A 14,141-nucleotide genomic window follows, 5' to 3' on the forward strand; every position below is an offset into this window, starting at 1 on the left:
AATAGATGTATGACAAATCAGCTCACCTTTACAGTAAGCAGCCACTGGTGGTAGGTCCTGTCACTGCCTGTGGGAAGGAATCAATGAAATTTATGTCAGTATAACATGACCAACAATACAAAAAATAAGAAACATATTTCTTTAGTTAACCTGGTCCTATCAGCAGCATAGGACAACCACCAGCAACAAAAACACACATCCTCTAATCTAGAGCCATATGCTGTCTGATGGGAACACACCACTCAGAGACATGGTTCAAACAACCATACAAACAACACTTCCATAGATGCTCCCCTGCCACACCATCAACTTTGTAGTTAATTCGAACGTATGTAATTCAATTTAAAACTATTTATTTGACTGGATATAATTATGTATTTCTCTATAATTTTTTTTTAAAGTGCTTTGAGGTGACATTTCTTGTACTGTATATTGATCTTGCATAACTAAACTGAATTAACTTGAACTGACTTGAAAAGTAACCATACATAACTTCTGTGACCTGGTTCCCCCTTATATTATGATAGCATTATGGTAGGGGGAACAATGCACAAAGTTAAGTTTAGAATATAACTGCCAGTTGTTAATTTCACTGTTTTAAATGTCTGTTTTACACTTTAAACACACAGTTTTGTAGAACATATAGGTGGCTCACCGGCATACTCCCCCATGTTGATCTCTTCTTCAAAAATGTCATTGAAACCCTCTCCTGCATTTAACAGGTCCAAGCGACCATCAATGAACTACATTAGAAAAACAAAGTTTGGAAAAAGAAGATCCAAATTTTGCATGAGCTCATAGATTCCAAACCCACTGAACACAATTGATGTTAAAGGTGAGATTTGACAGGAGCAGCAGTGGGTGCTGTATGTATACCTGTTTAAAGAGCTGAAGTTGAATGGCATTCTGAAGGAACTGTCTCATGGCACTGGAGCGATGGTTGATAAAAGTCTCCTCGTTGAATGTTATTGGTTCCCCCTAAAAACAGAACATACAATTTGGGTCACACCGCTTGTTTGGGTCACGCTTAATTGTTTGTCTCTGTAGCAAACAATTAGGCATGAAATTGTTGATGAACTACATTTAAACATAACACATAAAAAACTTAATATCTAGATACAAAGAAAATAGCAACTCCAACTGCCAAAAAATTTGATTCTGAAGGTTTCTGGTTTATGTAATAATTTGAGGAATGAAACTGGTTCCGAGTACGAAACTGGACCTTATAAAGAGTGCCCAAAGACGAAACACACATTTTGTCTGGAAGCATTTTCTATTAAGTCAAATCCATTCCAGACTGACCGCTTCGAACTGCAGAGCATTCCTGTAGCTTCCAAACAGAGATGCCTGACTCTTGAGAAAGGCCCGAGCCACACCATCTCCAGTTGTAGTTGAAACTTTCTTCAAACGGCTTTTTAAGGATGAAACCTACATATTAGAAAGTCACACTCATTAATACAAACTTTATGATGGCTTTCCACAGAATAATGAGCATTATTATCTAACAATGGTGATTTTTTAGTTTTGCCTTCCTGAACTCTAAACAGCCATTTGTAGCTGCCCAGGAGTTTCTCACCACATCATTGGGAAGGCTTTGAAGGTCATGATAGGGGGTTTCTAGGGTGTTGGTGTCTACATTCAAGAGAACCACATCATCCAGAGCCATCCCTTGAACTTTCTACAAAAACAACAGAAGCAAATGGCACAATGACATGACATATTTTATGTATGAAATAACTTAAATCATCTCAAAGCTAACACAAGCCAAGCTTAATATAATGCAGAGACTCAGATTGCTTTTCATGATCCAGTTCAAGTGGGCAATAAAGTTATAGACCACTACCTCCATCAGGCTGGAATGTACTCCGATGAGGAAAGGCATTGGAGCACTGAGGAAAAAAAACATAAAAAAACTGTTTATTTACGGTATGACAACACCTGAGACTATGACATTAAATAAATCCTATCAATTCCCATGCAGCTCTATAGATCCAACAAATTAGAAAATCATGACATGATAATGTTATTTTAGGAACTATGTCACTAAGCAAAACACATCATGTACATTAATTACATGCATGTTTGTAAGGTTTTATGTATTTTACTTATGATGATTTTCTAACTTAGAGGTAATTAAAATATGACATTTAAAATTAAAATATTCAGTTTTACATCTAAAAGCAGAATTGTGAGCTTAATAAAAATTATGTTTAATACCTGCTTAAGTTGTTTTCTTTTTCAAAAGGTACTTTTAATCTCACAAATGGGACTCACTGGGCTGTATATTCTAAATATTTCAATATGACAGTATAATACTTTGTACATTTCCACTCTAGAAAATGATTCCTATGTGCTGGAGATCTCTCAATTAAGAGCCAGTTTTTTTGCAGTCATCACTGCTGTGATGACTGCACAACAGCACTTCAATAAGCTCATTGTGTCTTCAACAAATGCAGAAGACTGCAGCAATTACAGTCTAAACTAAATATTCTACATCTGTTTCCAGTGATTAAGTGTTTTGCTATGGGGAATGCCTAATGCATGACTTGACCAAAGCTTGAATGTTATTTTATCAGCCATTAATGGCTGACAGTAGGGACAGCTATGGTCATTTTCACACATGACCATAGCTGGTCATGTAATCCAGGAGACCTGGTACAGTTGGCTAATCCATATGACAGCTACATCTACCAATAGTGTTTTGCTTACTTTCTCTTTAGAAGTATGGCTAATTAATTACAAGTGAAAGTATTACAACTTTTTTGCAAGTTGTATGGCAGGAAGCAAGCCCTCAGAGACCTAGTTGTACACCAGTCGCAGGACAGCCTAGCTTTCTGTGCACAGGTGCAGTCACCAATGGGCTTCTGATCAAAGAAGAGGGAAGGGGTTGAATATATATATATATATATATATACCAAAAGTTTGGACACACCTACTCATTCAATGAGTTTCCTTTATTTTCATGACTATTGACATTGTAGATTCACACTAAAGGCAAAAAAACTATGAATTAACACATGTGGAAATATGTACTAAACAAAAATGTGTAAAACAACTGAAAATACGCCTTATATTCTAGTTTCTTCAAAGTATCAACTTTTTGCTGTGATTACTGTTTTGCACACACTCTGTATTCTCTTGATGAGCTTCAAGAGGTCGTCACCTGAAATGGTTTTCACTTCACAGGTGTGCCCTGTCAGGTTAATAAGTGGAATTTCTTGCCTTATAAATGGGGTTGGGACCATCAGTTGTGTTGTGCAGAAGTCAGTTGGACACACAGCTGATAGTCCTACTGAATAGAGTGTTAGAATTTGTATTATGGCAAGACAAAAGCAGCTAAGTAAAGAAAAACGAGTGGCCATCATTACTTTAAGAAATGAAAGTCAGTCTGTCTGAAAAATTGGGAAAACTTTGAAAGTGTCCCCAAGTGCAGTCGCAAAAACCATCAAGCGCTACAAAGAAACTGGCTCACATGAGGACCGCCCAAGGAAAGGAAGACCAAGAGTCACCTCTGCTGCGGAGCATAAGTTCATCCGAGTCACCAGCCTCAGAAATCGCAGGTTAACAGCAGCTCAGATCAGAGACCAGGTCAATGCCACACAGAGTTCTAGCAGCAGACACATCTCTCTGCAACAACTGTTAAGAGGAGACTGTGTGAATCAGGCCTTCATGGTAGAATAGCTGCTAGGAAACCACTGCTAAGGACAGGCAACAAGCAGAAGAGACTTGTTTGGGCTAAAGAACACAAGGAATGGACATTAGACCAGTGGAAATCTGTGCTTTGGTCTGATGAGTCCAAATTTGTGATCTTTGGTTCCAACCACCGTGTCTTTGTGCGACGCAGAAAAGGTGAACGGATGGACTCTACATGCCTGGTTCCCACTGTGAAGCATGGAGGAGGAGGTGTGATGGTGTGGGGGGGCTTTGCTGGTGACACTGTTGGGGATTTATTCAAAATTGAAGGCATACTGAACCAGCATGGCTACCACAGCATCTTGCAGCAGCATGCTATTCCATCTGGTTTGAATTTAGTTGGACCATCATTTATTTTTCAACAGGACAATGACCCCAAACACACCTCCAGGCTGTGTAAGGGCTATTTGACCAAGAAGGAGAGTGATGGGGTGCTGCGCCAGATGACCTGGCCTCCACAGTCACCGGACCTGAACCCAATCGAGATGGTTTGGGGTGAGCTGGACCGCAGAATGAAGGCAAAAGGGCCAACAAGTGCTAAGCATCTCTGGGAACTCCTTCAAGACTGTTGGAAGACCATTTCAGGTGACTACCTCTTGAAGCTCATCAAGAGAATGCCAAGAGTGTGCGAAGCAGTAATCAAAGCAAAAGGTGGCTACTTTGAAGAACCTAGAATATAAGACATATTTTCAGTTGTTTCACACATTTTTGTTAAGTATATATTTCCACATGTGTTAATTCATAGTTTTGATGTGAATCTACAATTTTCATAGTCATGAAAATGAAGAAAACTCTTTGAATAAAAAGGTGTGTCCAACAAACTTTTGGTCTGGTCTGTACTGTGTGTGTTATATATATATATATATATATATATATATATATATAGATATAGATATAGATATATATATAGATATATATATATATATCTATATATATATATATATAGAGAGAGAGAGAGAGAGAGAGAGAGAGAGAGAGAGAGACAGAGAGAGAGAGAGAGAGAGAGTGTTTTACAGGTTTTGTTTGCTCTACTGGGCTTTATTGAAGAGTGGTAAGACAGGAAAGTGGGTAATGAGAGAGGGGGAAACCGTGAATCAAAGGTCATCAGGCTGGGACTTGTAATTGTGTTGACATGTCAAGGACTAAGACCTCCATACAGGGGTTGTACTTTGCCTGTGCACCACCGAAGCTCCCAACATATTTTTCACATCTACTAGTTTGGTCACTTTTTAGTTCTATGTTCTGCAAACAGAACTGAATATTTCAACCACACCTGGATTTATCATAATACTCATAATAAGGCCACAAGTATGCATTTAGTTGTTTATTTTTAAATGTTTTTGTTGCACTAGTGGCCTTCACTAGAATGAAGACAGAATGGGCACAAAGAGAAGGAGGAAGACATGCAGTAAATGTCACCAAGCTGAGAACCAAACTCTGGATGGGTGCATCAAGGACTAAAAGCCTCCGTACATGAGGCGCCTGTGCTTCCTCTACATGACACCAAAATTTCTTACAATTTTCTTACATTAAACTACAGCATCACGGTTTCACTAATATACATTGTCCATGGTAAAATTTTGGGCTGTTTCCTTACAAATTTTAAAGTTTCAAACTCACCAGCAGTAGTCTAACAGATGTTGAGGAAGCACAGGAATGTAAACATGTTGCCAGTACATAGGATACAACATGGCCGCAGACCCATGTACACAAGCTGTCAACTGGAGACAAAGATCAAAAACACATGTGACAACTCATTTTTCTTCCCTCCTTCCAACAGCCATTTATGCATGACTTAAAAATACAATACATGTTTGTCAGTTTCATATGGGATATAAAAACAACCAAGAATGTAGAAAACACCTGCTTTCATCCATTATATTACTATTTGAAATCTTGCCACTAGATGTCACTAATTCCTTTTCCAATAAGTTGTTCAATTCATATTAATAGCTATTTAGTAGTTCAATAGTTGGACTTCAACAGTTGTTACAGATATAATGAATTGAAGTTATTTGTTTATATGGGGCTTTAGCACAGTTTTTCATGCTCCTCAGCTTTTGAAGGAAAACTTTGTCTCTTAGCCTACAACTGTACCAATCTGTGAATTCAACGGCTCCTTGTGTCTCTTAACCACTCCCTGTTCAGTTAATTTCTGAGTTTTATCAATGTAAAAAGCTTGCAGCTGTTAAAATGATTGCTTTGGGGACATGAGACTGAAAAGAGATGAAAAGGTGTGTGCTGAAGCTCACAATAATGCACCATAAGAACAATTAACTGGAGTTTTTGCAATTGTTGCACTAATTGCACTTTTAAATAAAGCCTGTATATATTACAGTGTTAATATCTCTGGAAAATCTGTTGTTTCTTTTGCACATGTATGGATTTTACTGCACATGTATAGATTTTATCTTTTAACTGCTGCCTGTGAGAGGATCCCAAACTGCATTTCACTGGTTTAACACTGTTCTTGAACACTGTTTTCTCTCAGCGACAATAAAAAGCTATTCTAATCTATTCTAATTCATTCTCTAGAGATGACACCTTAGAAATACTTGTATGAAAAGCTTACACATGCCTATTCAAAAATAAAATCTATGTCAGTAAGGTAAAATGGAAAAAAATGAAAAATAAATAGGCATGATAACATAGTGCTCCTCCAAACAGCTCTAAAAATAAAAAATATATTTTAGGTGGAGTTGTGCTATACCACAATCCCCACACTAACTAAGCTGGCTTTACTTAACACCAAGTAAATCAAACTCTTAATAATGTATGTTTTATATTAAATGAAAGAAAACAACTACACATAACAAAAAGGTCAATACTGACAACTAACTTCTGACATGATGAGCAGGACAAAAAAAAGAGGAAACGGGAAGTACTACTTACAGTGCTCAGTTTGCTACAGCAGATGAGGATTCGACGTTCATAAAGCATACTAGCATACAAATGAAGCATGTTATTGACATCTACTGCTACAAAGTACTCTGTTAGGTTTCTCTGTAGAGGTAAAACATGAAGAGATACATAGTCAGGACAGTTAGTTGTGGCAAAATCTCCATATGACACAAATAATTTGACATAAATTTTATAGGTTTTGAAGCATTTTAAGCTTCCCAAAAGAGCAAAGAACACTATTAGAGGTCTAACTGTGATATTTATATATCGATACTTGCTGATATATTACTCTGAGCAGTCAGTACCCTCAGCTGTCTGAATTACCAAACCAACAGAGCACAGTTGGTTTAAAGAGACCTGTTTAGATTTTGTGTGTGTGGCTTAGACACACCTACACATGCGCACACGCACACACACAGGGTAAACAATCATATCAATTTAAAGAAACAGATTAACCCAGAAACCATGTTTTTGGACTGTGGGAGGAAGAGAGAACCTACGCATGCACAGGGAGAACATGAACAATCAATGTAGAAAGACCCCAGACCAGGATTTAAACCAAAACTTCCTTGCTGCAGAGTGACAGTGTTAACTGGTCCAGCATGCCACTCAATATTAATACACACTCAAATCCATTTTTAAACTGTCAGCATCTGAAGTCCCAGAACTTAGAAACTCATTATGCCTTCTAACCTAATCAGGAAGCTAACATTCAAACTGTGTAAAGACAATATGAATAATGAGGCTATTGACTGTCAGGGTAGGGAATTCAACACTCACATTCTCGGGTATGCTTGGGAGTTCCTTTATGTCAGGCACAGTGAAAAAGGAATGCTGGAAAAAAGGGACAGCGTGAGAGAGCGGTATAAACAATAGACTTGCATTTGCTTAAATGATTACTGAGGATAGTTAAGCTCTAAAATATTCCTACATGTGCCAGATTTAAATTTAAAATAATTTTTACCAAGATGGTTGAAAATGAGGCAAGCATCTCTCTTAATCTTTAGCTCACCACCTCTATAGAGCCAAGACCCTGACTGGGCCACTCAAAATCATTAGTTACTTCCAGACCGAGGCAACATAGTAGTCAAAATAAAACATCTAATTGAATTCTGAATAACTTGGGACTACATTTTATACACACAAAACACTTCTGTGACAGTAAAATATCATAGGTGTTATGAATTCATTAACATAAATGCAAATGTGCAATAGCCATAACTTTTCAACTGAATTCAAATGCATGTATTGTGAAGAATTGGAGCTTACCACACCAAGGTGAATGGGAACTCCAGGCTCAGGTATGGGGAGTGTATGTAGTGACACCAGGAGCTCTTGCCACTGGCTTTCCTGTAATATTACACAAATATTAACCCATACAGCTGCAATAAAAAATGTTCCACTGGAATAATGACTAATTTCAAAAGACAAGCTGCAGAGTGTAGGCAATAACTGCAGAAAAATTAAGGTCACAGCTGATATGAAGACACAAGACGTTCCCACAGATACATAAATATATGTTAACATATTCCATCATTACATGTGAAAATCAGCAAGTATCAGGGAGATCTAAGTAAACTCAAACACCCAATGATAATTTAGAGACAAACAAGAACCAAACCTAACATGTGAGAGTTGAATGAGTCACCTGGCCTTTGACAGTGCAGTCAGCAAGGATATTCAGCAGCTTGTAGAAAACTTCAAACCACGGCAGGTAGCTGAGAGAAGACACATTTTTAATATACATTTAATAAGGCATCATTTCAATTCTAAATTAATCATTGGTTTTAAATGTATGGATTCATCACTATTTTTTAAAGGATTTAAAAAGTAATGAAAGCTTATTTGAAAGCTTTTATAGATTTTAGGTTGATAAGCATGGCCAAAATAAGGACATAGCACATGCCATAAATTATTTTTAACACTGATTAATGAAAATTCTGATATTGCATTTCTAAAACAATTACTTTTCATTCAACTCAGAGAGAATACAAAATACAAAAATTGTTTATTTTGAGGCTTCATGATTATTTTGTTTTTCTCCATACCCTATTATCATCATATTACAAAGCCCCATAAGGGGCATGGGGAAATTTTTTCTTTTGCATTACCTCGCAAAACGTATGCGTTCCCTCACAATAAGTTTTGTGTCCCCTTGCAGTAAATGTCAATTTAAAATTTCTTATGCATACACGCCTCAGTGAAAACATGTTTATTCTTAACTCTTTGGTGCAAAAAGCTGATTGAAGATCAATTTATTCACTGCATGTTTATGTCTGTTTGTGTAAGGTTATGACTGAACTGCACATGAAAATGGCTCTTTAAGCCATTCAGACCAACACAAAAGAGACCCAATCAAAACTGTCAGATGACTTGTTACCCCATGATAGTAACTCAGAAACTGTCCAAATAGTTTGGATGTATTTTTTTTTCTGTCTGTCCTACTTATTTTAAAGTTTTTATTTGTATCATAGGTTTGTGTTGCATTTCTATCCTAAAGAAAAATATATAAAGCTTCCGATATTTCATAACGAGATATTAACATACATGGAAAAACCTTAAGAAAACCTTATATTATAGCAGAAAGTATACCATAAAGAAAGGCTTACAGTATTCAAATATGCCACATAAACTCATCAGTACATTATTGCAAGAGAACGCAAAACATAATGCAAGGGATGCAAAAGTATTGCGAGGGAACATAATACTTTTGCGAGATAATGCAAAAGAAAAAAAATCCTCCATGTCCCCTAGGGGCTCTGCATCATAGCATCATAGACATACTCTATAATTTTCATCTCCAAAATAAACTGCTGTATTAACACCAACAAAAGAGATTAAGACATTCAACTGTCCTGCAGGACTCTTTATACACAAAAAAGCTCGTAACAAACATGCAAGTACAGTCCGGCTTCATTTAAAGTTTAAGCAATGTGTAAGATAAGCTGCTCATTCACAGAGACAATAATTGCTTTTGATTACCACTTTATATTGTTACAATGATCATATTTTTTCTGTCAACTTTATTCCTTTAATTGCTGGAATAAAGCTCAGATTTTCAGATATTAAGAAATAAATAAATAAATAAATAAATAAATAAAATCAACAATGTTGAAGAATACTGCCATCAAGAAAACACAGCTTTAAGCTCCAATCAGATCAATTTTCGATTTTGAAAAAAAAAAGACCATCAGAATTATGAACCATTTTTAATGACTAGCACAATGTCTTTATTATTTCAAGGGCCATGCTTAAATTGTTTTCAGAGGATTATACAAACAATATGTGCTTCAGATCCTGAAACACTCAGACCCACCTGAGAATGCAATAGCAGGTATGAGCTCCCGAAGAGAGGCGGCAGAAACCAAATCTCTGTTTACTTTCAATGTCAGTCAACACAAATGTGAAGTTCTGGCCAACCTGGTTGATTGTTAGGCTGCAGGAAGCAGACAGGAAAGCTTTTCAGATATTACATGAGATGAAGAGTTAGAACATCCAGACTAAATTCAGATATCCGACAGATCAAACTGGAAAGTACCTTAGACTCTGAGGAGAGAGAGAAAAAGGCTCAGGACCAACTCATAGGTTAATATAAAGGAATAATATGCATTGTATTTTGGGCCTTTTGTCACTTTTGGGCCTTCTGAGGCCCAAAAGCAGTGGTGTCCAAAGTCGGTCCTCGAGGGCCAGCATCCTGTTTTAGTTCTCTCCCTTGTTTAACACACCTGGATGGCTTGTTAGAAGGCCTAAGAAGAACATTGACATGCTGAAAAGGTTGTTACTACCACCAGGGAGGGAATTAAAACATGCAGGATGCCGGCCCTCTAGGACCGACTTTGGACACCCCTGCCCAAAAGTGATCCGCAAAGAGATTCCCATGGTTGTGGCTGACAGATCCAGAGAATATAAATGGGGGAAAAAAACGGTGTTGGAAATGAGGAAACACCTTGCGAAAAACTGGAAAATGAGTGAAAACCTTTGACATGAGTGCAGTTGGCTAAATCAAAAGGATTTTATTTGCAAAATGATTTAAAAAAAAAAAATGAAATCGAAAGACCGTTCCTTAGGAAGATGCATGAATGATCACTTTGTTCATTTTCATTATTTCATTAGATTGTTTTAATCTTGTTTTCTGTGGTGTGAATTTGCCACTGTTGAGTCCTTTTCATTTTTTCTTTCATTTTTTTATGTGTTTTATTAGCCAGCAGGATGCTGTCCTGGTGTACACATAAACATTCTCATGCTGGCCCAACACAGAGAACACTTGGAATAAAAAAATGTCAACAACTGAAGAAAACATGATGTTCTGATACAACTCCATCATAACTCATCAGAGAGTAAATTTAGGCTTTGCTTTCTCTAACTACTTTTCAGAATCAGAATGAAAATTCCTTTTAATGTCACTGTGCAAAAAAGCACAACGAAATTTAAAAAATAGCAACTCTCAAAGGCATTGCAAATAAATAAATAAGTGTATTTCAATAAATATAAGAAATATTTTTAACATGTTGTGTTTAGAGCATATTGTACATTTAGCATATGTATATCTCCTCTAGACACAAAACTGGCTCTCAGAGTACAAAATGTTCATTTAATTTTTTGATTAGATATTTTTAACCATGTTTCTGTCACATAAATAATCTAAGTCACACTTTAACTTATATTTTCCCATTTAAAGTGTCATTAAAATGTATTTCTAATGCATTTTTTGGTACTCTACTTATCTAGAAGAGATACTTTGCCTACAAAAATAGTCTACAACTGCATTAAAAAAATTGTTACAAGCTAGAACATTGTATGTTTCATTATTAAGAGGAAAATAAGAATAATTCTTGATTTCTTTTAAGTACAGATGCCAAACTTACACAGAGTTTTAGCTCTGCTGAGCCATCGACTCCCCCAGCTCTCAGCAGTAATGACTTCATGGCATTCTTTTTAATTAAAATTGATTCCATTAGAAATAAAATTATTGGCATCCTCACAAATGTGATTGCTTCATCCTATTTAAGTGAATGTAACTATAAAATCTGATAAGTGTTTGGACTGTTTTGAATCAGTTCAGCTTTTGGAGTTGTCAAAAATATTAGTTTTTTCCAAACTCCTCTGGACCGCTTCACAACCAAATTATCGAAAGTGTTGCCTTTGATTACTGCCCCCATTTTAGTTATGATTAATTTATCCTTAGGATATGGACATATACCACAAGCTTTTAAGGTAGCTGCAATTAAACCTTTACTTAGCAAACTTTCCTCAATCAAGATGACTTAATAAATTACAGGATTATATTAAATTTTCCTTTCCTACCTAAAATCCTTGAGGGAATAGTTGCTAATCAAGTGTGTGAGCATTCAAATAGTAATGATAGTAATAATTCAATGAAATCTGCTGGGTTTTCTTAGATTGAAATTTTTCTTAACTAATTTGAAAAATTAACTGAACTTGACAAAGAGGATATAAGTAAAATTATATTGGAATAAAAAATTTTCTAAAGTGCCTTGAGATGATGTGTTGTGCATTCCTGCTACTTAGCAGCCAAACCAAATTTTTGAATAAATATTTCTAATAGGCATAGTAATATACACATTTTGCTGTGGAAATCATAGTCAAAATGCATGTTCGGATTGTTGAATCCCAATGATGCCTGTATTTAAGTGTATGTACCTGTCCATGCTGAAGGGGAAGCAGAACTTTGGCACAGTAAGAAGAGTTTCCTGTGAAACAACAAGAAATTGATACACAATATATCTGACAGACTGTATAAAGTGAACAGATTTAAAGAGATACACATGTAAAAAGTGGTGTTGCAAAGAGGAAATTTCAAGGTCAACAGGCAGAAATATAGACAGAAAAATAAAATAAATCTAATTGGGTTTTATATACTGAAAATAGCTGAAAACAAAATCCCATGCAAAAGAGCAGCAATGTGTCAATTCATTTTAACTCTGCAAAATCTAAAAGTTAGAGAAAGAAACATGGTACACTGTGATTAAACCTGATCAGGGTAGTCAGCAGGAAACTGCCTTTGCACCTCCGGTCCTGTATAAAGTGGACAGAAAAAAGCCAACAAATTAAAGTTCTACCACTTGATGTCAAGTTCCACAACATTGTGCCAAATTCAAAAACATCTAAATTGTGGTAAATAAAATTGAAGCTGTTTGCAAGATTCAACATATAAAAACAGCATGGACAAGAACTGATGAGGTAGTACACAGGAAATGAGCAACAGGAAGGACTTCTTAGAAATATAGCTGACAAGTTCTCCTTAGAATCCAGGAAATCAGTCACACACAGCAGTTACAATCTGCCTTATACAGTAGAGGAAGAGTGACATTTTCATAACTATTAAATTAGTTTCTGCTGTTTCCAGTTGCTTACTCTTGGAATGGTTCTTCATTAGGCAGCAGTTACTGTGTCTCTTCTGAAATTCAGTAACCAGATGATGGGTGCCTAATTTGTTTGGAAGATTGCACCAAGTGGCTAACAACGGTTCTTAAAACAAATCCAATCACTTAGCAATATTTTTGTCTCTCAGTCATGCCAACATTATCAACAATTTATGATGAAAATATCTTGTTTTAGGTTAACCTGTCCCATCCAGTATCTTAACACATTTCGACAACAAACTGGTCAGATAAATATTTCAAAAAAGAATTTCTACTACTATTGAGATAATTTTATTCTTAAAATCTGTTTAGACTTTATGAAAGTGAGAAACTGATGAGAAGATCTGTGACAGGTGAACATGTCTTCTCTGATTCTTAGTTCTACTTCAACATACATTGAGAGCACAGTGCAGGGTCATCCAATAATCTAATATAAACCTGACAATGAAAACAAAAGACATTTTCCTCTTCCACAGTAGCCACACAGACCAATAAACAGTTACTATTCATGCAACTGTGTTTGGCTTTCATACAAAGCTACCGGAGAGGTAAATGCTTCAAGTCAAGACAACTTTTTAACCCTTCTGCATTCCTAAAAGACAATTGTCATTTTTTACTCCATGTGGAATCTGGTGGGGTCGCTCTGACCCCGTGTAAGGTTTTACAAGGTTTTTTTGTGTGTGTGTATGGTTTCAGAAATTCTAATGTCTAATAGGAAATTTCTCCTCGCGGACCCACTGTCCGACGGTGAACTTGACTACACTGTTTGATAATTAGGAACAATTGGAATGCATGGACTTTTGGAATTTGTATGACTGGACAGAATTGATTTTTATATTTCTGTAAAGTTCCTGGAGGCGATATTTGTTGTGAGTTAGCTCTACAGAGCTAAACTGAACCAAACATGTTAGGACTGTGATTGTCTTTACAGGGGCTGGGGAAACAGTTATATTTGTTGAATTGCTGCATAATTTTTATGAAAAGCGAGAAATTGCCAACAAATTCACACAGAATGGACATGGTTCACATTGATAAGTCCTCTTCATCGTTTTTAATTGCAAGAAAAGAAACATATCGTTGACCTGGTGGAAACATGAAAAAAAAAAACAGATCACGCTTACACTACTTCCCCCTTACAACAAAAGAAGCGTCCCCGCTTCCCCA

The 14,141-nt window shown here is 36.3% G+C and overlaps 1 protein-coding gene across 4 annotated transcripts in view; it reads right to left on the reverse strand.

Annotated features, from left to right (window-relative positions):
• Positions 1–14,099, reverse strand: part of dennd1a (DENN/MADD domain containing 1A) — a 30,865-nt gene extending 16,766 nt beyond the window's left edge. For 2 of the 4 annotated variants that reach the window (XM_015023423.1, XM_015023424.1), the window contains exons 1-14: positions 12,587–14,098; positions 12,256–12,305; positions 9,911–10,030; positions 8,243–8,312; positions 7,864–7,944; positions 7,375–7,428; positions 6,586–6,696; positions 5,314–5,414; positions 1,844–1,889; positions 1,577–1,678; positions 1,303–1,428; positions 877–978; positions 656–743; positions 27–67 (exon numbers count right to left, since the gene is read on the reverse strand). In XM_015023423.1, the coding sequence (XP_014878909.1) occupies positions 27–67; positions 656–743; positions 877–978; positions 1,303–1,428; positions 1,577–1,678; positions 1,844–1,889; positions 5,314–5,414; positions 6,586–6,696; positions 7,375–7,428; positions 7,864–7,944; positions 8,243–8,312; positions 9,911–10,030; positions 12,256–12,263 (1,050 nt within the window). In that variant the 5' untranslated portion in view covers positions 12,264–12,305; positions 12,587–14,098. Of the gene's footprint in view, positions 1–26; positions 68–655; positions 744–876; positions 979–1,302; positions 1,429–1,576; positions 1,679–1,843; positions 1,890–5,313; positions 5,415–6,585; positions 6,697–7,374; positions 7,429–7,863; positions 7,945–8,242; positions 8,313–9,910; positions 10,031–12,255; positions 12,306–12,586 lie in introns of those variants that run through there. The other 2 variants (XM_015023422.1, XM_015023425.1) reach the window with 2 other exon arrangements.
• Between the last annotated feature and the right edge of the window lie 42 nt (positions 14,100–14,141).

This window comes from Poecilia latipinna, unplaced genomic scaffold, assembly GCF_001443285.1.
Source record: "Poecilia latipinna isolate Pla-1442-1.1 unplaced genomic scaffold, P_latipinna-1.0 Scaffold3306, whole genome shotgun sequence".
NCBI classification, from domain to species: domain Eukaryota; kingdom Metazoa; phylum Chordata; class Actinopteri; order Cyprinodontiformes; family Poeciliidae; genus Poecilia; species Poecilia latipinna.